Source organism: Guillardia theta (assembly GCF_000315625.1).
Source record: "Guillardia theta CCMP2712 unplaced genomic scaffold GUITHscaffold_6, whole genome shotgun sequence".
In the NCBI taxonomy this organism is placed as follows: Eukaryota; class Cryptophyceae; order Pyrenomonadales; family Geminigeraceae; genus Guillardia; species Guillardia theta.
In genome coordinates, this window is record NW_005434668.1 from 1,034,981 (window position 1) to 1,061,112 (window position 26,132).

Sequence of the window (26,132 nt, forward strand, 5' to 3'; positions counted from 1 at the left end):
GAAGAGCTCACCTCACTCTCTTCCCTTCTTCTCCTCTCTTCTCCTCTCCTCCTAACTTGAACGAAGTTGTGTCGTCCTTGGGCCCCGAGAGCCACAACATCGCCAGCCATATATCGAGGTCAGCCGTCCCTCATGCTCCTGCCCCTGCCCCTGCCCCTGCCCCTGCCCCTGCCCCTGCTCCTGCTCCTGCTCCTGCTCCTGCTCCTGCTCCTGCTCCTGAGGTTTTGCTCCTTCTGCGTCTTCTCCTTCTCCTCGTCCTGCTCCTTCTGCCGTTCTTCATCGTTGTTGGCTTGCCTACCTAATCGTCTCATTCCCCTCCTCCTCCTCCTACTCTACCTCCTGCTCCTGCTCCTGCTCCTGCTCCTGCCCCTTCTCCTGCTCCTCCTCGTCCTCATCCCCCACCAACAGGGAGCATCTTCTCGAACACGAGAACTTCTCTCACCTCGCCAGGCCCGTACACGCGATGCCGGCGCTGAGACTAGCGGGGATGACCGAGGTAACTTGCCTTTCACTCAGAGGACTTTGACACGTCGGGCACTCCAGAATCCAGGACGCCAGTCAAATAATCCGTTGCATCTTGACCTGAGCCAGCTGCGAGTTTAACAAGCTAGTCAAGTTGACACGAGACAACTGTACAAGAGAAAGAGGAGATCGTCGTTGTACATGCAAACTGTTTCAATGAATCGAAACTATTTCACTGACCATGGTCGATGCACCTGTCTGCTGCCACCGGACAACACTTCTTAACTGAACTTATCATCATCATCATCATCATCATCATCATCATCATCTTTCTCGCCATCTTCATCTCATCTTAGTTGTCGTCGTCGTCGTCGTCGTCGTCGTCGTCGTCGTCATCCTCATCATTGTCAATCTACGATCGGTGTGTTGTTATCTTTCTTCTCGAACCTTTGCAACCTTGCAGGAGCGTGTGATAAGGCAGCAACAGCAAACAGCACAGCGTGTCAAACCTTGCCTCTCTTGCCTTCTGTGCCTCCTCGCTGCTCATACTCCCCTGATCCAACTTCTTCCCCTTGCCCAACAACTTCTTCGACCCTTGCTACTCAGTCAGCGCTGCTCCCTCCCTCCCTCCCTCCCTCATGAACTCACGATATGACTGCAGCGGCGAGCCAGGCGCTGCCCTCTGGTAGCCCAAGAAGCCGATGCCGGCCACGAGGAGGAGGAGCCAGAAGATAGAAGCAGGCTCGTCGTGTGTTCGATCCGAAGCCCGTTGGCTGGTCCTGAGCTTCTTGCAGAGTTTGAGAATCACCTGAGAATTTGATGAGTTCGTGATGGCGGAGCAGGAGGAAATGTGAAGAGAAGAGCAGCAGGAGGAAGAACATGTAGGGGGGGGGGGGGGGGGGGGGGCGAAGAGGAGGATCATGAGCAGGAGAACGCAAAAATCATGTCCCACGAGCATCAGCAGCAGGGAGGAGGAGGATAGGTCAGCAGGAGAGCACGAGGGAGCATAAGGGTCTTTGCCTTCTGCTTTTCCTTGGGGACGTCAGGAGAGAATTCAGCTTCGCCTACACCCCCCTTTGGCATGATGTGCTTGCATAGCTCAGCTAGTTTCTGACGATAGTCGGAGGACATAGGAAGAGGCCCGTCAGCGTCCGCAGGTATCCACTAAGAGCACAGATTCAGCAGATGCTAGAGCAGCGGCAGACAGAGAGAGAGAGAGGGCAGGGGAGGGAGGGAGCGGAAGACGAGGGAGGGAGTGGGAGGGAGGGAGGGAGGGAGGGAGGGAGGGACGAGGCAAGGAGGAAGACGAGGGAAGGAGGTTCATCGAGCATTTCACCTGCACGTCCATCGACTGTGAGGGCTGCAGTTGCAGCATGACGACCAGGACTGCCATGGTTACCATGGCGAGCCGGCAGCCCATGATGCGAAACCCTGGGAAACCACCCCTACCCCTACCTTCCATTGTCCGTTCCTTTTCGAGCTAACCGGGGGGTTGTACACCAGGTTGTCGGGGGGCCGCATGGCTTGGAAAAGGGCGGATTGCAGGGAGGGGTGTGTGAGAGGAGAGGAGGAGGAGGAGGAGAGGAGAGGAGGAGGAGGAGAGAGGGAGAGATGATAGAACAAAGAGACGAACCAAGCAGCTCGGTCCCCCAGCTTCTGATGACCAGAAGGCAGGGATCTTCATTGACTTGGATTAGGGCGATTGCTGTCGTGCTGGCTGTCCAAGGAATCGCTCTGAGCTCTGCGTTCTCACTTTCGCCCTCGAGACTGCCATCCCTTTCACACTCAAGATCTTCAGCAACATGCTGCAACGCTCGCAAGCATATACGACTCTCTCACGCCCTGGTGGTTCGTTGCGTTGCTCACCGTCGAGAGGTAGAGGGAAGTCAAGTACATCACAGACAGTTTGTTCCGTTGGGCAGCTCATCTGATGACAAGGACTGTTTGTCGCTGTTGAGCTATAATGTGCTGGGCCCGAAGCAAGCTCTCACTGAGAAGCACAATTACGCTAGCTTGAGACACAGGAAGTGGCCTTACAGGAAGAAGCAGCTGCTAGAGGAGATCGAGCGCTACAACCCAGACATTCTCTGTCTGCAAGAGATCACACCAGACACTTTCCAGCACGACTTCACTCCCTTCCTCAAGGAGTTGGGCCTTGACAGCGGCGTTTACACCCCCAAAAAACTTCCGGTGGGAGAGGTCATGAGCAACGGAAAGAGGGTTGTGAAACGGAAGCCACGGCCCATCCTGCGTCCGGACTTGCTCGGCACAGGCTCGCATGCATGTCTGGGGACTGCGACTTTCTTTCGGAGCTCAGTCCTGAAGCTGCTCAAGTGTGAGAGAGTGTTGCTAAGAAGCAAATTATCCACCCTATGTGACGTTCTTGACAGTCAAGAAGCAGTGTCGAACGGTCAGAGCTCCGAGCTCTCGGGAGAGACTGAAGGGGATGAATCCACAAAGTCCTTGACGAGGAGGGCGAGGAGGAGACAACGGGGGAAGACAAGGTTGGTTCCTCCTGTCGATTCGCTGAGTATGTCGCTCGCAAGCGACGTTCGAGGGAAGGCGGACACTGCTGTTTTCACCTGCTTCGAGCTGAAGGGCAAGGAAGGACAGGGAGCTGTCCGAAGGCTGGGGATAGCCAACGTCCACCTGTTCTGGGATCCACAGAGACCAGACATCAAGCTCATTCAATGTGCTCTTGCCTGCTCGTCCTTCTCTGCCTTCATGAAGGAGGTCCAGGACCAGCACGGCGAGCAGAAGACTCCTCTCATTCTGTCCGGGGACTTCAACAGCGTTCGGCACCTCCAGACTGAGTTCTTGAGGAACCTGAGCCAAGGTGGATACCTTCCCTCTCGATCTGCAAACATCCTCCTGGCTCTTCTCCACCGCTAGTCACTCCGCCTTCCCTTCCCTTGCAACCCCCTCCATTTCCTTCACCACCTTCGATTCCCTATCTCCGTCCCATTCATTCTCTTCACTTCTTGGTGAGATGCGATATGATTGAATATTTCTCTTGCAAACAGAAAATCAAGAAGAATTCAGCGCTGTATGGAGACTCATGGCCAAGGGCTCCGTCGATGCTTCACACCCCGAGCATCCTTCGTCCTTTGGCTCGTCGGTGGATATGCCGAGCATTGTAAGAATCTTTCCTTACCTCTCACAACCCTGACACCATTCACAGGCAAACAATCTCCCGACATTGCAAAATGCCTACACAGCTGGAGGGCGGGAGCTGCCCAAGTACACGACCAAGACCGGATTCTTTGCCGGTGCGACGGTCGCATAGGCCAGGACATGGAGCTTAGGTTGAATGTGCAGGTTGTATCGACCACATATGGTGCACTCAGGACGTACAAGTGCAGTCAATCCTTGAGATGCCATACACAGAGAGCGACAGGTGACAACATTGAGAACCTGACGAGAGGCTGATGACTGATGGCATGCAGTGCGAACTTTCCTCCGATCCCTGACGCCACATGGGGCTCCGACCATCTAGCCATTGGAGCTCGATTCAAGCTGCCTGACCTGTAGAAGTGAGAAAGCCATAACTGCTCGCTTGATCCTTGGTCTTGCATGTATAGTTTCGCTTTAACAATTTGTTCTCTGTTCTAAAAATTTTCTGCTATGCACAAGGGGATTCTCTTTAGAAAACAACAGTATCTAACATGGTACCCAAGCATTGAATGATGTTGTCTGACATAACCTGGGAAAGATGTCATCGAATCTCCTTTTCAAAGTTCAATCTTACCGTTTCAATCTCCTGTTCAAGATGCTTCTTTGCATCAAGCTTTCCCACCTAGAATCACAGTGTAAGAGTGATCAACAGATCTCGCTGCCGAGGAATTTCTTGGTGGCATACCTGGTCAATCTGGTATTTCTCCGCAGACTTCTGATCCTCCTCTTGCACAGCTTTGTTGTAGGCCTTAGCGAGCTCGAGCATCCTCTTGACAGTATCCTCATTCCTCTTGTCATGCTCCTTGAAGTCTGAGGTCTTCAAACCCTCGGTCCATCCCTTCTTGTGCAGATTCATGAGCATCTTTCCTTCTAACTCACTTTTTCTGTAGCTGATCGCGATGGAGTAATAATGTCTGTTCAAGCCATGAATGAGCGCCTGGATGGAGGGTTTGTTCAAATGGCCAATGATGGATGTTGTTTGACGCGGCTCTTGACCCAACATCACCATCTGTGCGTTGATGGAACGGAACGCGTCGATCACCACCTTTCCTTTCACTGATTGCAGAGGATCAACGACAACAGCAACGGCCCTCTGGTTCAGAGCTTCAAAACTCTGCTGCGTATTCACGTCAACACCTGTTTTCAAACTTAGTCCATCATTCGCGTTCAGGAAATGTTTGATGTACCTGACAACCAACAACCGAACCCTGGATGAGAGTGGTACCACCCAACAACCATCTCAGGGCGGCCAGTTTGCTTCAACATGTCAAGCATCTTTGTCTGGAAGACAGGATCAACGGCCTCTACACTGACTCCTGTACCGCTCTGAGGCATGGCAAACACGTCGCAAACCCGTACGGTGTAGTCATCAACGAAGTCGCCAAGCATCAGCCCCATAACCTCCATGGGCACTCCCGCCCTACCATGCTTGAGCATCTTGAGGAGCGCAAGACTAGAGATGTAGATCTGCTCTGACGTGTCCACTGTCGGAGCGTCGCCGCCGCCGCCGCCGCCATGCGCCTGGATGGTCCGCAAGAGCCTGTCCATGCTGAGGACACCTGGCCAAGTACCTGGTTTACTTAACTTTTAAGACTGAGCGGGGAAGAGGGCGGGCATGAGGCCGAGTGATCACGCCGCCGGCCGTGAGAGTCTTCGGCCCGGGGGGGCCGCAGCCCCGCCGTGCCCGGGCCGGGGGCGAAGTCATCAGTCTGCGAAGTCATGCCTGCAGCACAAAAGTTCGCTAGTTCCAAGTTCCTCAGCCTAAGTTAGGTTGAGTTAAGTTACTCAGTGGCTCCGGGCCATGGCCGCCGCTCCGAGTGGGCGCGGCCCGCGGCCGGACTCCGGGGACTCGAGTCCTGCCCGGGCGTCTGACCGTTGGCTCTGCCGTTGGCTTCGGAATTTGCGTCTGAGGGGGATGATGTTGACGAGGCTAGTCAAGGCTGGACCTCGACAGGAAAAGATCCGTTACACGAATGGCGGGAGACTCTGAAGCCTCGGAAGCGGACTGGGACTAGCATGCGAGTAGCGGATGTTGTAGTACGGTAGCTAGTGTTATGATCAGAGATATCAAAACAGATCGTACAAAGGAATTTGAGTTGAATGACAGAGTAATCGAGTCAAAGTAATATGATATGAGCCTGGCTGAGGATTCTGATCGTTTCCTTGACAGACCGCCAAGCAACTCCATCATGAAAATCTGAAACAAGACTTGACCATGATTGTAACTTACGAAGATGAGATTCGGCATATGCAAGATACGCATGAAGCTTCGATACGGTTGATTGAGTCTCGAAAGCGCCAGCCTTCTGTGCAAGCGGTAGACCTGGATCACTTCTTGAATGAATGCTTCATCGCCATGGCGTCTGTGGATGGGACGGTGAGCATGGAGGACTTCTCGGACTTCTTGAAGAGAGCTGGCGCGATGGGCCAGCAGCAGCTGACATTGCCAGACCTACAAGTATTGGTGTTCGGGTCCGACGAAGCAGCACGAGCAGCAGGCAGAGTGAACGGGCTCTCAATCACTCGATTCAAGAACGCCATGGCGAATCTCGCAAAGTTGAGATTCGCTGAGGAGGCAGAAGAAGACTTCCAGACGCTGTTTCAACTCTGGGTAGAGACCTCGCTCGTTTCTGCCCTTCACAAGTCTAAATTCTTTGAGCAACCCAAGGCCAAGAGTCCTCCCGCAGCAACCAAGAATGCGAGAGAGAAGAAAGCGGTTGCGCCGGAGGAGAGCAACAACGTGATCTGTGTGCAGAGATATGACGAAGAGGCGATAGCGCAAGCTCTTGTTGCCTTCGTTCCTAAACGCGAAAGCCTCCAGCGCATTCTTGACCACTGTCAGTGTTGGACCATGAAAACTTTTGACCAGGCGTGACTTTTCTTTGCAGATCACAAACTCTCGCTGCAGGAGAAGTTGGAGAAACAGACCCAGACTTGTTCACAAGATGATGGCAACTTCACAAGGAATGTCTTCTCCACTTTCCTTTCAGACTTTGAGATCCATCCAAAGGTTTGCTGCTGCACCTTAGTTGTGTGTTTATCATAGAGCACAACAGCACCTCTCCCGCCGAGAAGTGAAAGAGATCTACAACTTCTGCTTCGTGCAAGGCAGCTCTGAACATACAACTTACGTCAAGTTCAACCTGACTCTTGCTCACCTCGCCCTCAAGTTCCCTTCCTCTTCTTGCTCCACTCTTTGCCTGACCGCAATGGGCAGAATCTTCGGCAAAAGCCAGCTCCCTTTCGATTGCTCGCAATCGCTGCTGCTGCACATGCATGGCTCGCAAGGTTATCCTGTCTCGTGCTCTGAATTTTTTCCTCACGTTCACATGTCCAGGGATTGAGAAAGTCAGAGCAGGGTTGATGTTATGCACAGTAAAGCTGCTCGCCCTCGGTGACGGAAATAATAAAATCGAATGAGGATGATGATGATGGAGATGAGGATGGAGATGATGATGGAGATGATGGAGATGATGATGATGATGATGGAGATGATGATGATGATGATGATGATGATGATGATGATGATGATGATGATGATGATGATGATGATGATGATGATGATGATGATGATGATGGCCCAATGAAAATTCTTTCACCTGAATCACATTTGCAAACAGTTAGCGCCGAAGATATCTCCCCGGGCGACCACGACCTCAGGCTGACTTCACCTTCCAAATCTCCTGACTCTCAAATTTGGAGCAAAGAGAACATGGAACTTTGGCAAAGGCTGCAAGATCAAGACAACATCCAGAAAGCCAAGGTTTCTCAAGAGGAAAGAAGTGAAGAATTGGAGCTGAACGACGCTGGCAGATTGTGAAGGAGAAGGCGATTAGCAAAGTGACTGAGGAGGCAGAAATGCAAAAGACTCCGGCGTTGACTACAGCGGCTAAGGTTCGCCTGTGATGTGACGTCGCCGTCCCTGCTGACTGGGACTGGCAACAGAAGATTCAAAGGGGCTGGAAAGACCTGGACGAGTGGAGGAGGAAGAAGGAGGAGCGAGTGAAACTGCAAGAGGAGCGATGGAAGGAGGAGGAAATTGTTCTCGTTGATGTCGTTCTTGCTTCCTTACCTCCTTGCAGGAGCTGAAGTTGCTCCGTCCTCCTGCTCTCTGTCCAAAGAGCTTGGCGATCGTAGAAGCTAAGGGGAGGTGAAACATTTGTAGCCTGTCTTGACGCTGACCGAAGCTCTCCTGCTCTGTCTCCTTGTCACTTCTCTCTTCTACTTTTCCCTTCTACTTCCCTTCCCCATCCTCGTCCTCGTCCTCGTCCTCGTTTTTCTCTTTCTCCTGCTTCTTCGCAACTTTCCATTTGCTTGTCATGTTCTCTCTTCACTCTCTCTGATCATGGGGATGAGCAGCGCGAGGAAGGCGGACTGGGTTGAGAGGCTGTTGACGTATGGGGAAGAATACAAGAAGCTCAAGGAGCAGAGGAAGGAGCAGCTTGAGGAGGCGATGAAGGTGAGAGCAGATGGAGCAGGAGCAGGAGCAGGAGCAGGAGCAGGAGCAGCAGAAGGAGCAGGACGAGGAGCAGGAGCAGGAGCAGGAGCAGGAGCAGGAGCAGGAGCAGGAGCAGGAGCAGGAGGGGAGAAGGAAGAAGTGGAGCGGGGGAAGGAGCAGGAGGGGGGAGGGGAGAGGGAAGGATAAGAAAGATGAGGGCAGAAGGAATAGAAGGATCAATCCTGAGATTCTAACGATGCAGGGAGGAAAACCGCAGATCGATAAAATCTCCGACCATATCGGTAAGCAATCATTCACTCGATTACATCTGCCCGCTCTCTCTCCCCCCCTTCTCTCTTCATCCTTTCCCCTCCCTCTCACCCTCCCCCCCCAACTTCCTCTCCTCATTCTTCTTCCTCCTTCCCGTCCAGCTTTCCCTCTCCTCCTCCTTCTGCTCGTCTACCCTCTTCCTTCCTCCTACTTGTCGATGTTTGATCAACTTCTTTGAAAATCATTTTCGCTCACTTCTCACTTGCTGTCTCCAGCCTCGTCAAGGGAGCTCGAAGACCCGAAGTCGTACGTTGACAGGCTGTACGAGAATTTCTTCGAGGTGTGTTGAGCCGTGTAAGATGTTCCTCGTTGAGACTTTTACAGCGTCAAAAATCTCTCGAGAAGCTGAAGGAAAAGATTGTACAGGAGTCGTTGAAAGATCAGAAGACAGGACAGGTCAGGTCAGTCAGGATTCTTTTCTGCGGTGACGGTCTGTGAAGGAGTTTTTCAACCCCAAGATTAATCAGCGATCAGACAAGCTTGCCAGCCTGCAGAGGTGAATGAAGAGTCGTTGTTGGTTGTAGTTGACGTGATTGATGTGTCAGGTTCAGCGATTTCGTGCAAGCTTCACTTGCTTGGAACGCCGAGAAGTTGTCGAAGGTGAGCAACAACACATGATGAACATGGAAATGGTGGAATGATGTGAGAATGGAGAAGAACTTCTGTGTTCTGTGTTGTTCTAGAATTTCTGTTCTAATTACAGAAATCCTTCGCTGTGTCGTTTTGTGTGTAGCAACAAATTTCTTCTTTCGGTCCGGTTTGTGATGAGCAAACTAAGTTGACAAAATCAAAGGTGGAGGCGATGAAGCGTGCGAGAGAAGTAGACATTTCGAAGGTTGTCAAGTTGAAAAAGCTCTTCAAGAATGCCTCACATTTCCTCCAGCTTGCTGCAAAGCCGAAAATCAACAAGAGGAGCCGGGAGATCGCGATGAAGAAGCAAGAAAACGGAGAAGAAGGTCTGAGGATGCAGATGATAGCGATTATGATGATGATTGAGACGATGCTGATTGACGATGCTGATGACGACTACCATCATGTTCATATTCTTGTTGTTGACATGGATTGCTCTCAGATACTAATGTCAAGCTCAACGTCGAGAGATCGAGCTCGAGGGACAAACTTCCCGTTGACGAGAAGGGACAGAAAGACGGTACCGCTCCCTGTAGCCTCCCCTGCTCAACCATGGCAGGAGGAGAACAGAACTTCCGTCCCCACATCAACCAGCGCTCTCGTCTACTTGACTCGATGGTACCCCCACGCTCCCCATCCTTCCCTCTCCCTCACCAGGGCTGCAGGCGAGAAACGGAGATGGTACAAACAGGTACGATCAGTTGTACAGTTACCATCAGTTGTACGAAAGTCGCCGCAAGGAGCTCGGGGATCGAGTGAGAGCAGTGAGATGTTGCTATACTTGTTTGTGTTGCGCTGATGTATAAGCAGGATGAAGAGAAAGAATGCACTTTCTCTCCGTACACGAATCAGTCGAAGAGTGCAAGCAGGAGCCATCGGAAGATGTTGTTCAGCGCTGAAGATGAGCTTCAGGTGAGGAGGGAGTAGATGAGGAGGAGGTGGAAGACAAAGACGACAAGAACGAGGGCAAAGAGGATGATGATGGTGATGATGGATCTGATGATGGAGACGGAGATGAGATGGAGATTATGATGATGAGATGATGATGATGATGATGATAATGATGATGATGATGATGATGATGATGGAGATGATTATAATGGCGATGACGACGATGATGACGATGTTATGAATTTTGCTGATCCTTATTGAGAAGTACTGATGTTTTGTCGAGCAGAAAAGCTTCTTTGGCTTGGAAGAGGGCGGGTGGTTGCAGGTGGGTTCAAGTTTGTTCCTACTTGCCGTCATTCGACTATAGGGAGACAAAAACGTCGAGGATGCCCTGAGCCAACTTCAAACGTCACTTTCAAGATTGTACGCGTCCGAGGTAACAACAGATGATGAGATGAGATGAGACGAGACGAGACGAGACGAGATGAGATGAGATGAGATGAGATGAGATGAGATGAGATGAATTCTCTCACGACGTGTGTATTCCAGCAAGCGCTGAACGACTCAACGATTTCTTCTCGTCTCCATCTCGACGACTCATCTCGTTCTATCTTGCACATGTCAAACGACTTCGCTCAACTGCTTCAGAAACAATCGACCCCCGTAACGCTTTTCTTTCCATCGAATACTTTCCTCGTTTACCCTTCTCCTCTCAGAGTCAGCTCGCAACACCCAAGACAGGATTGAGCGTATCATGGCAGGTGACAAGCCTCCTCCTCCTCCTCATTGTTGTGGTTGCTTCTCTCCTTCTCCTTCTCCTCCTCCTCCTCCTAAACGTCCTCCAGCCCCCCCCCCCCCTCCCCCCTTCTCTCTCTCCTCCTCCTCCTGCTTCTCATCTCCTTTTCAGTAGCCAGCGCTTTCCCTTCCTCCTTCCTCCTTCTCCCTCCTCACTGAGCCCCTCACTTGAAAGGACCTGGAGAGAATTCCAGTATTGGATGAAGACAACGTGGTTGCGATATCCATCTACGACAAGCAGCAAGAAGCGTTGAGGTCAGTCATCCTTCTCGTGCTTTCCCCCCTCCATCTTCCTCGTTGCTCCTGCTCTTCCATCTTCCTTCCGGTGCACTTCCTTTCCTTTACTCCATCCTTCACCTCCACCTCCTCTTCTTGCTCGACCTTGTGCCTGGCTTCTCCCTCCTGTCCTCCGCTTTCTACAGACAGCATGTCAACATCGCACTTGGCAGGAAGAAGGAAAAGTGGCTTCAGGAACAGAGGAAACTGCTGGCGATGGTGCTTTATTGCTCCTCCTCCTCTCGCTTGCCCACTCAGCACCATCTTCTCCTATGCTGCTGCTGCTCCTGCTCCTGCTCCTGCTCCTGCTGCTGCTCCTGCTGCTGCTCCTGCTGCTGCTGCTGCTCCTGCTGCTGCTCCTGCTCCTGCTCCTGCTCCTGCTGCTGCTGCTGTGCTACTCCTTCTCTTCGTGTTCGTGGTCATGATCGTGCTCCTGCTCTAACTCTCCTTCGTCAGAGGGAGACTGAGGAATGTACCTTCCGCCCCAAACTCTCAAGCAGCAAAGGAGCTCCTCCTCCTCCTTCCAGCAGCAAGCGTGAAACCCCAAAGGCCAAAAGGAGCAAGGGATCGTACAGCGAACAGAGAAAGCCAATGGGATCCCCGTCTCCTGCTCTTCTCCGCAAGGAAGAAGTGGTCCGAAGCCTCTCTCCTCCTCCTCCTCCTCCTCTTTGTCCTCCTCCTCCTCTTCCCTGCAGATCTCCTGCTGCGCATGGGCCCTCCATCAAGAGCAGGTCGCCGAAATGAGAGAACCGAGACAACATGGCCGGTTGAGGTACAGCGGAGCGAAAGGTACTTAGGTAGCAGTAACTACCAACACTTGTGTTTGAGAAAGACACCAATTAAGTCACACAGCACGTATCTCAGTCTTTCTTCAGTTCTTCTGTTCATTTTCACACTCTTACAATCTCAATGTCTCCGCAAACTGATTGTCACAATCAACTACAACTCTGTCCATCGGCCTTTGGAGCGCAGCATGGTGTAGTTGGATCGTTCCTTCTCGATGACCTCTTTCACTTCTTCCTTCAATCTCTCCGCACTGTTTGCAAGCATCATCTCAACTTTCTTAAGTTATCAACCTCTCACCTCTTCGGCATCTCATTGAACATCTTTGCGTACATGTAAACTTTGGCAAGACGAGAGTCAGCCAGCACAGCGTCTGTACCTCGTGCAACCTGCAGAGTGTCAGATGAAGCGCATGCGGAACAATCTGGATTTTGTTGATAAAAGACAACAGCATCAAATCATGTTGATGTAATTTCTTGGAATGACATCACAATATCAGTAGTGGTGAGTTGTGATACCTTGTTCACGTTGAACATTCTCATGTCACCAGGCACGCCTTCTTCCTTGAAAACTTTGGCATACGCCATCGCCTTTTCCATCCGAACCGCCTCTTCGTTATTCGGATTGCACATCCTTAACTTGATCCGATGCCTCGTCCCATGATGGCAGGACTGCAGAGATGAAGAGCGAACAAAAGACTTGATGCTTGTAAGACAGTCGAGGTGAAGGTATCCTGCAGACCATCACAGGTTGAAAGAAAACAAAATCGCCTCACCATTAGAGTATGAAGCAGATGAAAGCAGCAGACAAAACACACTCAAGATCCCCCGCTTCACCATCTCGTTGGGCAAGGCTACTGACGATCAGAGGGCATCCACATTCTGCATCACAATGGTAAAGGATGGATATGACAACAAACGAAAACTGCAAACGCTCAGCTCCTGATTTCCAAAATTGACTATCTCTACCATCACTACTGGCAGAGATGGACTCGGCTTCTGTAGCACACAAAAACTCGTTTTCCCCTGAAGCTTTACATTTTAGTCTCACTGATCATCTTATCTGTTACATCTCTGAACCCTCTTCCTCTGACAAAGTCTGCCCTCAAGCAAGTTCCAATTCCCCTGACCCAGTGTTCTCTTTCAATCGCTGCTTTCCTATCTTACCCCATTCCTCACAGCATACCTCTCCCCTGCTCTGCTAGTCTCTCCTTCTTCCCTCCTCTCTCTGGGCATCTATCTTTGTGTTCTCATATTCTCTTCTTCTTTTGATAAATCAACATTTCACAATCTTTCTTCTCCTCACAAATCATATCTTGACTTTTCCATTAGATTCTCCTTGATGCATGAAAATTCTGTTTGATCTCCTCTTATCTCTCCACTTGGCCTCATCTTCTCAGTTCGACATCATCATTATCTGTACAAAGTCCCCCATCCCCTCGGTTTGTCTCCGCCATGTTGCACCGTAAGTTTTCTCAGCCTCCACTTCCGCCAAACTACTACAAAAACTCATCCAGTTGAATTTATATTGAAGTTGACAAACATATTTTTGAAAAGTGAACTGTAAATTTCATATATTTATTGAAATAATTGAGACAATATACCAATTCCGATAATGAATCTCCAGTCCCAATTACCACTACCCCTAAATATCCTTAAAAAAGCACCCGTGGATACAACGTACGTACAGGTACCCCGTCAATTATCACAGTATTACCCACCCTACCCTCAATTCTTCGAGAGCTTCTGCTAAGGCCTACGGGTGGATAGCACATGAAAATTGTGGGGTGGGGTATATCAGAACCAAGGGGTAGTAAACACCTTGATTGTAAAACTAGGGGTCTTTTAGTTCAATTAAGATATGAAAGGAGGGGGTAGTAAATGCAAACAGAGAAGTCGAACGGGTGGGTACGCGCATGATGAGGGCATGGTGGATGATGCTGGCCTGCGCTGCGGTGGCGGCAGGAGGAGGCGACGGAGGAGGAAGGAGCGATGAGACGAGGGCTCAAGACATGCCCAGTAGGAAGGACCATGATCCCTCCATGAGCACGGAAGCTGAGTTTCGCTGGGCTCAGAGAAAGGACAGGATCCTTATTACGATCGACCTTCAGGTCTAGGCGACGGATCTGTAGAGGTATGCTGATGGATGCTAGGGTGTTACGGACGAGAGCTTCTACGTGCACGAAGATGGGACGTTCAAATTTGAGGGAATGGGTTCCTATAGGTCTGGCAAACATAACTCCTCCTTGCGTTGCATTGCTTCTCTGCCATGATTGTGATTCGAGAGTTTCTCTCTGCCCTCGATGATGGGAGGATTGAATGGTAACATCCTTTCCAGAGATCGAAGAGAGCAGAGAGAAAGATATTGGATTGATCTCCATCTTCACAAGGGGTTGAACGCCACAGACAGCTCATGTGGTGGTCTTTGCAAGGATTGGCGCCTGCACCCAAGAAAGAAGTCATGCAAAGTAAGCTGACGATTGAGAGACGATCTTGTGCTCTTTGCACTGAATTTGTTTCTCAGACCTCAGAGAACGCGAATCCCTGGGAAACCTGTGTGATCGGTCGTGAACTGTGCTTGCTTCAAACCGCCTCCACGTGACATGTTATCACATCAGACGCGGAGGTCTACAACGTCACCCACTGCGAGGTCAATGCTCGAGATGTCTCATGCACGCTCATGAAAGCAAAGAGAGAAGCTTACTGGTGATGACGTGCTCCTGTGCTCCGCCAGCACGAGCTCGGGTCATGTAAACTGAGCAGGCCTCATCTCCTCAAGGGGGGGAAGAAACCCAAGAATATGCATGTCGACTGGTCCAAGGTATCGACACCCTGAACGCCGACAAGAGCCAGAGGGAACGCTGACGATTCTTGTGCAGTGGCTGGATGAAGACAAGGATGGAGTGCGCTGGAATGATGATGTAGACCGGTATCGCCTGTTGCCTCGCATCTCCGTTGGGCCCTCAAGGTTGTGAATGTACAGACCCTGGGAATGGTGGAAACATGATGACGAAGAGGATGATGAAGAGACTGAGGAAGACATGAGAAGGTGGAGTTTTCCTGCCATTGATGTGTTTTTTTGACATTGAAAATAGAAGGGAGGAACAGAAGAAGCGGTTCAAGAAAAAGAAGAAGCAGCGTGGTGAGAAGAAATAAAGCATTTCATCGTAGTTTCGGAGCTCTTCACTGTGTGGGCGCACATGAAAGTCTACGGCTGGCTCAAGAGGCTGCTTAGATTCACATACTTCAGCCCATGAGGAAGAGGCAGCGCAGCATCGAGGAGCGTCTCGCCGCTCTTTGCAACGGACTCAATCTTGACGTGGGTAGGTACCCACTCCTCACCGCTCATTACAAAGCTGCTCTCCACGATGGCAGCACGGCGACTGCCTTCGATGTACATTCTCGGGCGCCACGTCCGATCGTGTCCCTTTTGCTGCCGTGAGCCAGAGTAGAACTCGTTGCTCAGGTAGGTCAGCTGCAGGGGGTGGGTGGCATCACCTAGAATCTCAGCGATCTCCGTGGCACTTTGCAGCCGGTTCGTCAGCTGCAGCAATGCAGAGTCTTTGGCTGTGAGCTCCTGGAAGTAGAGCTTGTCTGGAAGTGAAGGGTCGACTCCGTAGAACTGATCTCTCCTCCTCTCCTCCTCGATCTCCTGCTCCATCATCTCCTGGTATTGCTCGGGAAGCATGTAGTACATTACAAGTTCTGTCGCTTGCACTGCCCAAACCACAAAGCCTTTCTCAACAGGTCAGAATCTACATGGCGCGATCAAGTATTTATCACCGGTTGCTGTTAGAAAATAAAAGACGGAATTCTTCAATATTGAATACATTCCACCCGACTCACCCCTTGCCTCCTACTGTCTACGTCAGTTTTGATCTCTTATACAACTCTGCAATTAACAAAAGAAGAGACAAGACACACAAGATTGTTAACACGAGGACAACCTGGTGAAGTCTTCGAGCTCCTCTTGTGGCACACAGCTGCGTTATGCTTCTCACCGTGGTGTCCCGACCGTAGGGTCTACAAACTCGGATTGAAGGCTTGGTTAGGTCGTGAATGAGAACAGAATCACTGTAAGATATCCTTGTTGCATTTGATTCCATGTTCAGCTGTGATTGCGCAGGATTCAAACTTGACCGACTTGATCTCACATGTCCAAAAATCTTGCCAAAACTTTGCTTTGCATTGAAAATAGCTACAGAAGAATTTAGTGGCAGAAGAGAAAATTCACCTTCCTCCTTCCCTTCAGAATATCCTCTCTCCTCCCCCTCCTCCCCCTCCCTCCCCATCCCTCCCCCTCCCTCCCCCTCCCTTCCCCTCCCTCCCCCTCCCTCCCCCTCCCTCACCTCGCCTGGTCGCCATTTTCCACGTGGTAATGGCGCACATAAACCGTTATTACGTTGCGTTGCAGTGTAACTGTCATAGATGACCTACCCGTGTATACAGAGTCAAATACGTGAACATGAAGGGTAGGTGGTTCCCCTGGTGCCCGTTACAACCGTTACCACGGACCCGTAACGGCGAGTGTGCCGGAATGCAAGTTTGACTAGGGAGGAGTAGCGAACAGGTCAGGGAGCGAGGGAAGAAGAAGCGAGCAGGTCGAAGACAGAGAAAGAGGGAGAGAGGGAGGAGAGGTGATGAGATCCGAGGAGAGGGTGCGACCCTTGCGGAAGGCGATGCACTGAGATAGGACGGATCGGACTCGAAGCCAGGAGGATTGGAAGCAAGTTCCGAACTTGCTTCTCACACTGACCACTTCATTGCTGCGTCAGGTGTTTGAGGGTCGACATGATACGATCGGATGTGTGTAGATGATGGAGATCGCTGAGCTACAACTCCCAACGCTCACGGCAACGATCAACTAAGAAGAGGGTGTCAAGTCACTGCCAATGGCGCCGGGCATACTTCAGCTCGTTCTAATCGCGGCGTTGTACTCCGTAGATCCATGGGCAGTTCACTGTCAGGTGAGAATTCTCTGCGAGTCCTGCCCTAGCAGCTAACTGATGTGGTTCAGACGCTGCAAACATACTGCAGAGACGTAGAATACACTTCAACGATCGTTTGTCCGACTTATCGCACGAAAGTGTGCCTGAGCTCCCTGACGGTGCCGCCTGTCGATGTGATACAACAGATTCCGCAGAAGTCTCTAGATCTCAGCACTTGTTACTCTGTAGCTGCGAGCATGTGCAGTCAGATCGGCTCGACCTTCACCACATACGTCTCCGACTGCAAACTTTGGGGTTGCTATGGCAGCCCTGCCCAATGCGAGGTTGACAGCGATTGTACCAAAGAAGCTCAGAATGCAATTCAAGTGAATTTCTTGAACTGCGCATGGGACCTCAACCAAGTTCAGCGCGGGTGTGATGTTGTTCCTGCTTCATGGCTGGCACAACACAACACCCAGTGCCTGTCCAACGACGTCGCGCCAGTGATCAAGAAAGATACTTTTTCTCATGCTTCCGACTTCCTCTCCTTCACCTCGAAGCTGAGGGATGGAGTCCCTCTGTATGACAAGCACGTGGAGGCCGTTGACACCAAGGCAGGCATACTCGATCTGATTTTACAGGACAGAATCGGCAATCTTAATGCAAGGTGGAAGGGCAGTGGATACGCAGACAAGCTTGTTCAGGTATGACTTGTTTTTTTCTTGATGCAGATCACTCGGTACGCAGCTCTGAACTGATTGCAGGGAGTGACAGTTTGCTTCATTGTGGGTTGCAGTATTGCTGCTGCTACGATCTTGTTACACACGCTCGCCTCACCCTTCCTCTTCTGCTTTCGACGGGCAACAGAGCACCGGCCTGACAGGATGCTAATCTTGCAGATCGCTACCTTGATCGTTTTCATTCTTCCCGTCACCAGCTTCACCGTGATAGGCTGCATTTCTTGTTCCAAGTCGCTGGACGAATACTCCACTAGAGCGAATTCGTTCTTGAAAGTCTTCAACACATTGATAAGGTGCTTCTGAGAGCTTTCTTCACTCAACAGTGCCTGTGCTAACCATGTTTGCAGTTATGGTTTCTACTTCAACACAACTATCGACACGGTCCTCGGCAGTCAAAACAGCAATGGGCTGTTGTATGACACGCTCTTGAGTTCATCGTCGATCTTTGCAGACTCTTACCTGATCTCCAAGTATCGACAAGACCTTTCCACTGACCTCAACAACATTTACTTGAAACTTGATGCCTGGTCGAGCATCAACATCTCCAGTGCTGTCACCATCAATCCGCTGAAAGAGGGGGTCAAGACTTTCAATGCTACTCTGATGGGACGGACAATCCCTTCCTTCCAGTTGAACAGACCCATCACAGCTGTAGTCAAGGTCATTGCGAGACAACCGCTGTTGAAGGCGATCTACATCTTACAAGCAGCAAACTCTACTCTCACAAAGTATGGCGACGGGTACGCGACAGACGTGAAGCCATACGTCAAGAAGCTCAATCAAATCTTCATGATAACCATCCTCGGACTATTCATCCTCACCTTCTTTACAAACGCTCTGCTCCCCTTTATCAATCTCTTCCTGGGCAGCAAGGCCAAGCATATCTGGGTGTACTGCGTGAGTGTTGTGCTCGCAAGTCTCTACTGGATTTCCCTGGGGTCGCTCTATCCCGTCGCCGAGCTCCTCGGCTCCTTCTGCGACCTTCTCCCCAGCGTCTCTCCGGAGAAGGGCGTCACGCTCCTGACGGCTGCCTTCGGCGCTGTGTACGCTCCTACCTCAACCAAGTTGTTCTCCTCATGCCTGGGATCGACCAACGCGTACGGGTCGAGCATGTTTCAAGTCTTGGATGTGAACGAGACGGCGGTGAACCAATCCTTCGATCCCTTTCGCCTTCGAAATCAAGTCTCTTGTTCTTGTGTGCTTGTCTCATCTGCTCTGACGCTCTCTCAGGTCGACATCGCAGCTATTCAAACTCTCATCTCTGACTCGAAGGCCGGCATCTTCAACGCCAGCAGCGAACTGAATCTCCTCTACAACGAACTGTCCCTGAGCAATGCAAACGGCTCTGAGTGTGCTGACATCACTGTTGCTCGTTGCATATCAGAAGCAGCCACTTGTCAGTCCTCAGGTTTCCCGCAAGGCGATCTCGCTATCAGCTCGTCAAACTATCAGTGCGACACTTGCTCGCCATGCGCCGGAAGCTGCAAGACAGTCTGCATGTGCTGTCAGACACTGATGATCCTTGACGAGGCCAAACTGATTGTGGCTAAAGCAATCAATGACTTGGCTCTCCTCAACACCTCCATCCTGCAGCTCCAGAAAAACGTCTCGATCCAGTCAGACGCGTCTAAGCCAGGTTGATCTCGTTCCATGTCAAGCTAACCGACGACTGACGGACGTTTGTCAGGCTCACTTGAGAACAAACTTGACCTGCTGAGAAAGAGGGTGCTGGACTTGAACGTGAGCTGCGTGGACGGAGTCTTTGGGGTTAGAGATGACTACCTCAGCTTCGTCAGCCTCGTCTGCACCGGCTTTCTGTCCGACTACGATATGGTTTGGCTCTGTTGCGCCTTGTTCGCAGTCTTGCTCCAATGGATGCCTTTGTTCATGTGGAAGGCCCACGAGTGGAAACAGAAGGACAAGAAGCTCGCAACTGATCCCGACGGCTCCTCCCAGCCGCAGACTCCTCGGTCCATGGAGCCAAACCCACTGCAAGTCGCCCTCTATCCTCGACGGTCGGACAGCTTCAGCAAGGGAGGGCTCAATCCTCCTACCCCACCGAGGCTCATGTTGCCCTACTACAGCGAGAGCTATGCTCCCATGGATCGCACGAGCATGGACCAGCAGCGCTCGAACTCCTTCGACTATCCTCCCGGCTTCGAGACGATCTACCCAACCCAGATGTACCCGGAGTCTCCGAGGTACTACGACTCGTTCGACCGGTTCGATCAGAGGCATCGCAACCAGTTCCCGTCAGGAGCATATACCGTGAGCCTCCTCTCTTCTCCTGCCTCGCTGACCTCTCGAATGACAGATGGAGCCGCCCTCGACCACCACCGCTCAGTTCGTCGCCTTGAACCCTGAATCGTCATCCTACTGGAACGGCCCGGACACAGCCATGACGTGACCGTCTGTTGTTTGAAGAGGAGAAAATGTCTAACTATCAATAAGAATGATTCCTTGCCATCATTCCTTGCCATCTCCTGCGCTCGACCGGTCTGAACTCAGCACGTCGTTCTCCACATTATCGTGAGGAAATTGTGATCTTTTCTGCGCTCCTGTCCCAAACAAGACCTCGAAGACATCACTGGCAAACTGAGGGTTGCTGATGTACACGCTCGATGGTTCTTGTGCAAACTCCACGAACAGACTGCACGCCCACATCTCCGCGCATTCCAGCGCCCAGTTTCCGGCTGCGATCCCGGTGATGAAGCAGAACCATCCGATGCGCTCAGCCACCAGGAAGGGATACCCTGATATCTGAACGAGAAGTGTGCCAGCGATGCTGCACGCCGTGCCGAGGAAGAGGAGGTTCATGATGCGAACCCCGAACAAGAGGTCGCTGTTCACCACATCCTTCATCCCGGTCCTATCGAACAGATCCCACAGCTCCCGCGACTTGCGCACGAAGTTCTTCCTCTCGCCCTCATCGAAAGTCAAGCCAAAGAAGTTTGAAAACTTTGAGATCGGGTGAGTGAAGAAGGAGAGCAACGATCCGAGATGATACCGCATGCCTGAGCGGTGAAGATGCTGAGAAAACAGAAAGAGAGCTCAAAAATGCCTTCACCTGATCTCACTCTACTCGAGCGACGAAAGGCCTCAGTGAAGCTGTTCAATATTTGAGAAATGATCAATACTTGAGAAGACATGAGGATTGAAGGAATCTTCTGCCTAAAATACAGCTTCTCTTGGTAGTCAGACAGCAAAACTACATCCGATCGCTTCCTCGCAGCTTCGGATAGCTTTGAAGATATGCTCCAAATGCTGATCCAAAGAGAAGACTTGATCTGGAGTCCAGTGAATTTGTCGTCACTAGATAAACAAATTTCTTACCGTCATGGTAACACTGTACAAGTTATACAACAGGAAAGTTTTGGCTACCCACAGGGAGGGACTGCCGAAAGACACGTAGTTTCCACCTCCTGTCGACCATCGAGGGAAGGGATTCGAGCTCTGGGTCACGTTGGAGCTCGGGGAGACATCTTCGACCTCGACGAGGTTGATGTAGCACAACGACCACAGCACGATGTACATGAGAAGCACCAGCGCATGAGCACAGGCTCGCACAAAGATGCTCCGTACTTTGAGAAGAGATTCAGCGCCGGCAGAGAAAGTGGAGTCGGCGAACTTGAGCCTGCGGTAGACGAGGAGCAAGTAGAGGACTCCAGAGGCTGCAGTCTCGAGGTACTGAAACGCCTGAGAAAAGTTGTTGTGCAAGGGCCCATACAAGAGAGCACTCCACACTCCCGCTCCTATCATAGCGGCGACGGATATCAGCAGCCCTGAGCTCGGACGAAGCAGAAACCTGATGTACTTGTTTGCTTGCAACGGGATGCAGAGGATGCCGAAGACTGAGACGCAAGCAGCCGTGAAGGAGGGGATGAGAGCGAGCTGGATGGGAGGCTGGGAGTAATTATGGTAGAGCCCAGTGAGAAGGAGAAAGGCAAAGATCATGTAATGCAAGGCCACCATGAGCATACACCAGAAGGAGCTGCCAGACAGCGACAGCGGCTTGTCGATGTACACAACCCTCTTGACACGTGCTCGACGCCTCACGAGCAAGGGAGCCTTGTTGGCCTCCCCTGGTGAAACCAGAAACGCTTCACTCCTCGGCTGAAAGGTCTTCGACCCGGCTTCCTGCTGTGGCTCGATCTCCTCCATCTTATGCACACTTGCTGCCTTGCTGCCTCACCTTGCTCCTGCTACATTCAGACAGCATCTTCTCCTCCATCTCCGCACCAGCTTTCAAGAGCCATGTCGGTCTGCTACATGGTTGCTGCATACCGTACCGGGCCTATGATGACGAGGGCAGCATCTCATGACTACAGTCCATTGCTAGTCTCATCCAGAGCCCCGGGGGCACCATTGGCCCGCGGGCCAATGTACTTTGGCCCCGGTGGGCCTCAGTGGCCGGAGCCTCGGAGCTGATTTCAACTGCCGGCTAGTGACTACCGCACGACTGAACGGGGCCCCGCCGGGCCCGGGCCGGCACCACTCAGTGAGCCTTTGGGCGCAGCGGCCAAGCGATGCATAACGCAAAAGTTGGACATCACATCGCTTCACTGCGGATTGATATAAAATAGAAGTCTTTTGGTTGCCCAGTACGTAAATCAGAAGCTGCGTTTCACGCGTGGCCACAAAGTCTCCAGGACTGATACTGCAGCAGTAATAATAATAATTTACGAAAATAAAAAAGTAAACGATGGTGAAGTTGATACTCCATTCTTTCCTCAACTTGGCAGTACGGTGCGCCGGCCCGAGGCTGACTCGGTGTTCACCGGTAGTATCATGGCATGGGGGCGCACCGTGCCTGCTTTTCAACACCGATCATTTTTCCTTTTCCCCCACAAGAATGGACGAACTCGGAATACATACCTGCAAAGGACTCCAGAGGGAGACCGTGGGCGGTCCTCACCGGGAGGTCCCCCGAGGGAGGGGTCAGGGTGCCAGCCTGTCAGGGAAGGGGCCCGGGGGCGAGCGGAAAGCATGAGTGATGGATCGAGTAGGAATGATATACTGGACAGCATCGTGTTTCTCGGGCACTGTCTAGACTTGACACTGGGACCCACCTGCAAGGTGGACTGAAGGGATGCCGGGTGGCTGGGTATCACAGGTACGTAATCAACTTCGCGAGCATCCAAGTTTCATCCGATGTTAGGACTGACTGACTGAATTGGGTACCTGACCTTGGTTGAATTTTTAATTTTTCTGTAGGGAATTCACAATTAGAGTAAAGGAGACCCTAAATCTTGCCGTAAAAGGTCGCAGGGTCATGGCCTCTCGCAGTCACGGTCTTGAAGGGCCTCGAGTGAGGGGATGGAGAGGGGAGATGAAAACCAGCCGGTGAGGCCCACAGATTGGTCATATTTTGGCCACTTCTACCAAATCTTTCGTCTAAGGTTCAAGTAAACAGATCAAGTTTGAAATTAATCATTTTTGTATTGGAGCTATAGTCGTGATAAGACCCAGGTACTAGGATACCCGTGTAGAGGTGCCTAGGATGTGCCTGAGGGCTCAACGATTCTCTGGGTTAACATCAGAGCAGCCGTAAGCTTGCAACTCTCCTCGGTTACCGTTAGGGACATGACCCCTCCTTTGACCCTACTATAACCGGTACTACATGAAAGGTTGCAAACATTTTCCCCACCTCGAAAATATCCTTACCGGTAGGAACCCCACCCCCACCCTCTCGATACTCCTTTGATGTACTTCATCACCTACCCCTTGTGATCTACCCCACCCACTCTGTTGTATTTTTCTCCATCACCCCTCCCCTGTAAATTGACTACCCTGTAAAAAATGAATCCCCTTTGCTGAGAGACAGCGTGGGTGGGGTGGGTAGGGCTATCAGGAGATATATAAACAGGGGAGAGGGCAGGAGGGACGAGGAAGGGACCAGCGGCATGTCGTGCTACCTCGAGAACACGGTGAGACGCCGTCAATGCTGTTTGCTTCTCCCTCCTAGCTCGAACATGTTCCTTTCTCTCGCACTCCTCCCATCCTGATTCCAGGTTCCTGACTTTGATTGTTCAGGCTCTCTTCAAGAGCCAAATCGGCATCACTCCATGGGACACTTGCGTCAACGGTGTCAGTCAGTACAAGAACATCTTCGGCCTGTCCGACTACATGGGAAAGTCTTACGATGGGAGATGCTCTTTCTTCCAAGGAACTCCTCCCCTTCCAGAAGGTCTTGGATGGTTCATCATTCTCGGAATCGGCGTCATTTTCGCGTTGATCACTTCCCTCATGGTTTGGTTTGCGTCGTCCCACACTCGCGAAGATCAGCAGGTCGGCAGGAACTCTGAGCAGTTCACCTCTGGTGGACGACAGATCCCCGCGGGTCTCACAGCGGCGGATGTCGTGTCAAAGTGGACATGGGCAGCCACTCTCCTGCAGTCCAGCAATGTCGCATACCAGCAGGGCGTGTCTGGACCTTTCTGGTATGCTGCTGGAGCAACGATCCAGGTCATCCTGTTCGCGACTCTGGCCATCGAAATCAAGAGGAAGTGTCCTGCCATCCACACGGTGCTCGAGGTTGTGCTGGTCCGCTGGGGTGTCGCCGCGCACATGGTCTTCCTCTTCTTTTGCATTCTCACCAACCTCATCGTCACGGCCATGTTGATCTTGGGAGGAGCAGCGACAGTCGAGGCGCTGACGGGTGTGAACGTCTATGCTGCAAGCTTCTTGATCCCTATTCCTGTTTGCGTCTACACCGCCTTTGGAGGGTTGAAGGGAACTTACTACGCCTCCTTCACGCACACTGTCATCATCTTCATCGCTCTTCTCATCTTCATGTGGAAGATCTACGCGGGCCCCTCGGACATCGGAAGCAGCGACAGGATGTACGACAACTTGGTATGCGATGCCATCAAGAGTCAGAACACCACCGGCTTGGAGTTTGCCACTGGCAACAGCCATGGAAGTCTCTTGACCATGTGGTCGCAAGGAGGTCTTATCTTCGGTATCGTCAACATCGTCGGAAACTTCGGCACGGTCTTCGTTGATCAGTCCTACTGGCAGGGAGCCATTGCCTGCCAGCCCAGCGCCACCTGGAAGGGTTACCTGCTGGGAGGCATCTCTTGGTTTGCCATCCCCTTCTCCATGGCGACTTCCCTCGGCCTCGCTGCCCATGCTCTCAACTTGCCCATCACTCCCTCCGAGTCCGCGCAGGGTCTGGTGCCCCCCGCCGTGGCTGTGCATCTGCTGGGTCAGGGCGGTGCCTTCTTGATCGCCTTCCAGCTGTTCCTTGCCGTGACTTCGACTGCCAACTCCGAGCAGCTCGCCGTGTCCTCGCTCCTCGCCTACGACGTGTACAAGCGCTACATCAACCCCCAGGCCACCGGCAAGCAGATCATCTTCGTCTCGCGCGCTGGAATCATCTTCTGGGCGATCTTCTCGGGTGTGGTTGCAGCCATTTTGAAGCAGTTCGACATCAGCTTGGGTTGGGTCTACATGTCTATGGGTAACTTCATCGGCTCTGCTGTCGTTCCCATCACCTTCTCCCTCACCTGGAAGGACTGCACGGCTCTCGGAGCAATCTCTGGCGCCGTCGGCGGGCTCGCAGCAGCTTTCATCGGATGGTTCTCGGTTGCCGCTTCCCTGAACAATGGAGTGATCAATGTGGACACCCTTGGAGGAAACTACCCCATGCTGACCGGCAACCTGCTTTCCCTCTGCGTCTCCCCCATCATCTGCATCATCGTCTCGCTAATGAGCCCTCAGAATTACGACTGGAAGGATCTCGAGGAGAAGACCGGAACTTACCTTGTCGAGGACGACCCTCATGCGCACTTGAAGGCGTCGGGAGGTGTGGATTCCAAGGAAGCCATGGACAATGCCTACTACTGGGTGACGAGGGGAGGAACTGCGCTTTCCATCGTTCTTATCATCCTCTGGCCGCTGCTCACGCTGCCCCAGAACCCCTTCAGCAAGTCTTACTTTGGCTGGTGGGTGGCCATCGCCTTCATCTGGGGTCACATGGCCTTCTTGGCCACCGTCGTCTACCCTGTCGTCCAGTACTTCCTGCCCCCCAAGGACATGTACCTCGATCCCTCCGAGTCCGGAATTGCTCCCGTCAAGCCGCAGGAGATGCAGCAGAACTCTCCTGCTCCAGCTGGTTTCGTCATGAACCCCGCCATGGGGGCTCCGGGTATGATGATGTATGCTCCTCCCTTCCAGTCGTGGAACGGTCCTGTCCAGGGCTTCAGCACTGTTGGACCCTTCGGTGCCACGAACGTCCAAGGCATGCCTACTCCCATATTCCCTCAAGCTTAAAGTGTGATCATAAAACCAACAATAGAGTGAAGTGTGAATTTGTGAAAAATCTCAAAAAAAAGTAACTTTCTTTTTCTAATAAACATGTTTCACATCATTGTTGATAGCATTGGAGGAAGCTCGTCAGAATATTGGCGACAGCTGCCTCATTGCTTCCGATCTCCAACACCTGAGTTCGCATTCAATCGATATCTCCTCATTTTCACATGTCAACCTTGCGCAAATACTTCTGCAAACCTTGCATCCTCTCTCGAACCACCTGATGTGCAACCTCTCACTCACTTGCACATGATCACAATGAGGCATCTCACAACTTTCGACGAGGATGAACCCAGCCATCTGACAGCCGACAGTCAGGACCGGCTACTTGACATGGGACAACTGTACCTCTTCGGGGGTATCTCTAGCGTTT

At 51.8% G+C, this 26,132-nt stretch overlaps 10 protein-coding genes across 10 annotated transcripts; 5 read left to right on the forward strand and 5 right to left on the reverse strand.

Annotated features, from left to right (window-relative positions):
* Window positions 1-660: 660 nt before the first annotated feature.
* On the reverse strand, window positions 661-1,901 carry GUITHDRAFT_150414 (hypothetical protein). Its single transcript, XM_005840388.1, has 5 exons — window positions 1,799-1,901; window positions 1,483-1,626; window positions 1,111-1,270; window positions 972-1,056; window positions 661-918 (listed from the first exon to the last, which is right to left on the reverse strand). The coding sequence occupies exons 1-5, from the start codon at window positions 1,880-1,882 to the stop codon at window positions 870-872; spliced, it is 522 nt and encodes a 173-aa protein (XP_005840445.1). The 5' UTR covers window positions 1,883-1,901; the 3' UTR covers window positions 661-869.
* Window positions 1,902-2,121: 220 nt separating this feature from the next.
* GUITHDRAFT_101167 (hypothetical protein) lies at window positions 2,122-3,993 on the forward strand (the record flags this gene model as incomplete). The annotated part of the gene is made up of 5 exons (XM_005840389.1): window positions 2,122-3,298; window positions 3,486-3,598; window positions 3,644-3,731; window positions 3,781-3,859; window positions 3,909-3,993. 5 exons carry the CDS (start codon window positions 2,122-2,124, stop codon window positions 3,991-3,993), a joined length of 1,542 nt encoding a protein of 513 aa, XP_005840446.1.
* A 112-nt stretch (window positions 3,994-4,105) lies between these two features.
* On the reverse strand, window positions 4,106-5,184 carry GUITHDRAFT_64408 (26S proteasome regulatory complex, subunit RPN11; the record flags this gene model as incomplete). Its single annotated transcript, XM_005840390.1, has 4 exons — window positions 4,106-4,165; window positions 4,211-4,258; window positions 4,322-4,773; window positions 4,824-5,184. The coding sequence occupies 4 exons, from the start codon at window positions 5,182-5,184 to the stop codon at window positions 4,106-4,108; spliced, it is 921 nt and encodes a 306-aa protein (XP_005840447.1).
* A 667-nt stretch (window positions 5,185-5,851) lies between these two features.
* On the forward strand, window positions 5,852-11,740 carry GUITHDRAFT_133175 (hypothetical protein; the record flags this gene model as incomplete). Its single annotated transcript, XM_005840391.1, has 22 exons — window positions 5,852-6,473; window positions 6,525-6,646; window positions 6,693-6,924; window positions 7,257-7,399; window positions 7,450-7,530; window positions 7,719-7,786; window positions 7,996-8,095; window positions 8,337-8,376; window positions 8,620-8,684; window positions 8,729-8,800; window positions 8,845-8,900; window positions 8,950-9,004; window positions 9,138-9,360; window positions 9,477-9,554; window positions 9,594-9,652; window positions 9,700-9,798; window positions 9,845-9,946; window positions 10,212-10,250; window positions 10,293-10,361; window positions 10,642-10,686; window positions 10,896-10,975; window positions 11,692-11,740. 22 exons carry the CDS (start codon window positions 5,852-5,854, stop codon window positions 11,738-11,740), a joined length of 2,499 nt encoding a protein of 832 aa, XP_005840448.1.
* Window positions 11,741-11,855: 115 nt separating this feature from the next.
* Window positions 11,856-12,662, reverse strand: GUITHDRAFT_161056 (hypothetical protein). The gene is made up of 4 exons (XM_005840392.1): window positions 12,555-12,662; window positions 12,298-12,512; window positions 12,080-12,168; window positions 11,856-12,032 (listed from the first exon to the last, which is right to left on the reverse strand). Exons 1-4 carry the CDS (start codon window positions 12,616-12,618, stop codon window positions 11,936-11,938), a joined length of 465 nt encoding a protein of 154 aa, XP_005840449.1. The 5' UTR covers window positions 12,619-12,662; the 3' UTR covers window positions 11,856-11,935.
* A 1,128-nt stretch (window positions 12,663-13,790) lies between these two features.
* Window positions 13,791-14,934, forward strand: GUITHDRAFT_101171 (hypothetical protein; the record flags this gene model as incomplete). The annotated part of the gene is made up of 9 exons (XM_005840393.1): window positions 13,791-13,889; window positions 13,932-14,002; window positions 14,185-14,246; window positions 14,303-14,335; window positions 14,397-14,484; window positions 14,542-14,599; window positions 14,658-14,707; window positions 14,762-14,827; window positions 14,874-14,934. 9 exons carry the CDS (start codon window positions 13,791-13,793, stop codon window positions 14,932-14,934), a joined length of 588 nt encoding a protein of 195 aa, XP_005840450.1.
* Window positions 14,935-14,986: 52 nt separating this feature from the next.
* On the reverse strand, window positions 14,987-15,475 carry GUITHDRAFT_101172 (hypothetical protein; the record flags this gene model as incomplete). Its single annotated transcript, XM_005840394.1, has 1 exon — window positions 14,987-15,475. One exon carries the CDS (start codon window positions 15,473-15,475, stop codon window positions 14,987-14,989), a length of 489 nt encoding a protein of 162 aa, XP_005840451.1.
* A 1,195-nt stretch (window positions 15,476-16,670) lies between these two features.
* Window positions 16,671-19,853, forward strand: GUITHDRAFT_101173 (hypothetical protein; the record flags this gene model as incomplete). Its single annotated transcript, XM_005840395.1, has 6 exons — window positions 16,671-16,745; window positions 16,796-17,410; window positions 17,606-17,739; window positions 17,794-19,082; window positions 19,134-19,714; window positions 19,761-19,853. 6 exons carry the CDS (start codon window positions 16,671-16,673, stop codon window positions 19,851-19,853), a joined length of 2,787 nt encoding a protein of 928 aa, XP_005840452.1.
* A 59-nt stretch (window positions 19,854-19,912) lies between these two features.
* GUITHDRAFT_101174 (hypothetical protein) lies at window positions 19,913-21,607 on the reverse strand (the record flags this gene model as incomplete). The annotated part of the gene is made up of 2 exons (XM_005840396.1): window positions 19,913-20,404; window positions 20,780-21,607. The coding sequence occupies 2 exons, from the start codon at window positions 21,605-21,607 to the stop codon at window positions 19,913-19,915; spliced, it is 1,320 nt and encodes a 439-aa protein (XP_005840453.1).
* Window positions 21,608-23,349: 1,742 nt separating this feature from the next.
* Window positions 23,350-25,720, forward strand: GUITHDRAFT_101175 (hypothetical protein; the record flags this gene model as incomplete). The annotated part of the gene is made up of 2 exons (XM_005840397.1): window positions 23,350-23,373; window positions 23,480-25,720. 2 exons carry the CDS (start codon window positions 23,350-23,352, stop codon window positions 25,718-25,720), a joined length of 2,265 nt encoding a protein of 754 aa, XP_005840454.1.
* Between the last annotated feature and the right edge of the window lie 412 nt (window positions 25,721-26,132).

What these genes read in the sequence shown, in the direction of transcription:
- GUITHDRAFT_161056 (XM_005840392.1), bottom strand. Translation starts at nt 12,618, where the DNA reads ATGGTGAAGCGGGGGATCTTGAGTGTGTTTTGTCTGCTGCTTTCATCT. An exon ending in ATCTGCTTCATACTCTAATG is followed by an intron (nt 12,513 to 12,554) that starts GTGAGGCGATTT and finishes GATGGTCTGCAG; the next exon opens with GATACCTTCACCTCGACTGT. An exon ending in TTCAATGAGATGCCGAAGAG is followed by an intron (nt 12,033 to 12,079) that starts GTGAGAGGTTGA and finishes GCTTGCAAACAG; the next exon opens with TGCGGAGAGATTGAAGGAAG.
- GUITHDRAFT_150414 (XM_005840388.1), bottom strand. Translation starts at nt 1,882, where the DNA reads ATGGGCTGCCGGCTCGCCATGGTAACCATGGCAGTCCTGGTCGTCATG. An exon ending in CTCGCCGCTGCAGTCATATC is followed by an intron (nt 1,057 to 1,110) that starts GTGAGTTCATGA and finishes CTGAGTAGCAAG; the next exon opens with GGTCGAAGAAGTTGTTGGGC. An exon ending in CAGAAGGCAAGAGAGGCAAG is followed by an intron (nt 919 to 971) that starts GTTTGACACGCT and finishes CGCTCCTGCAAG; the next exon opens with GTTGCAAAGGTTCGAGAAGA.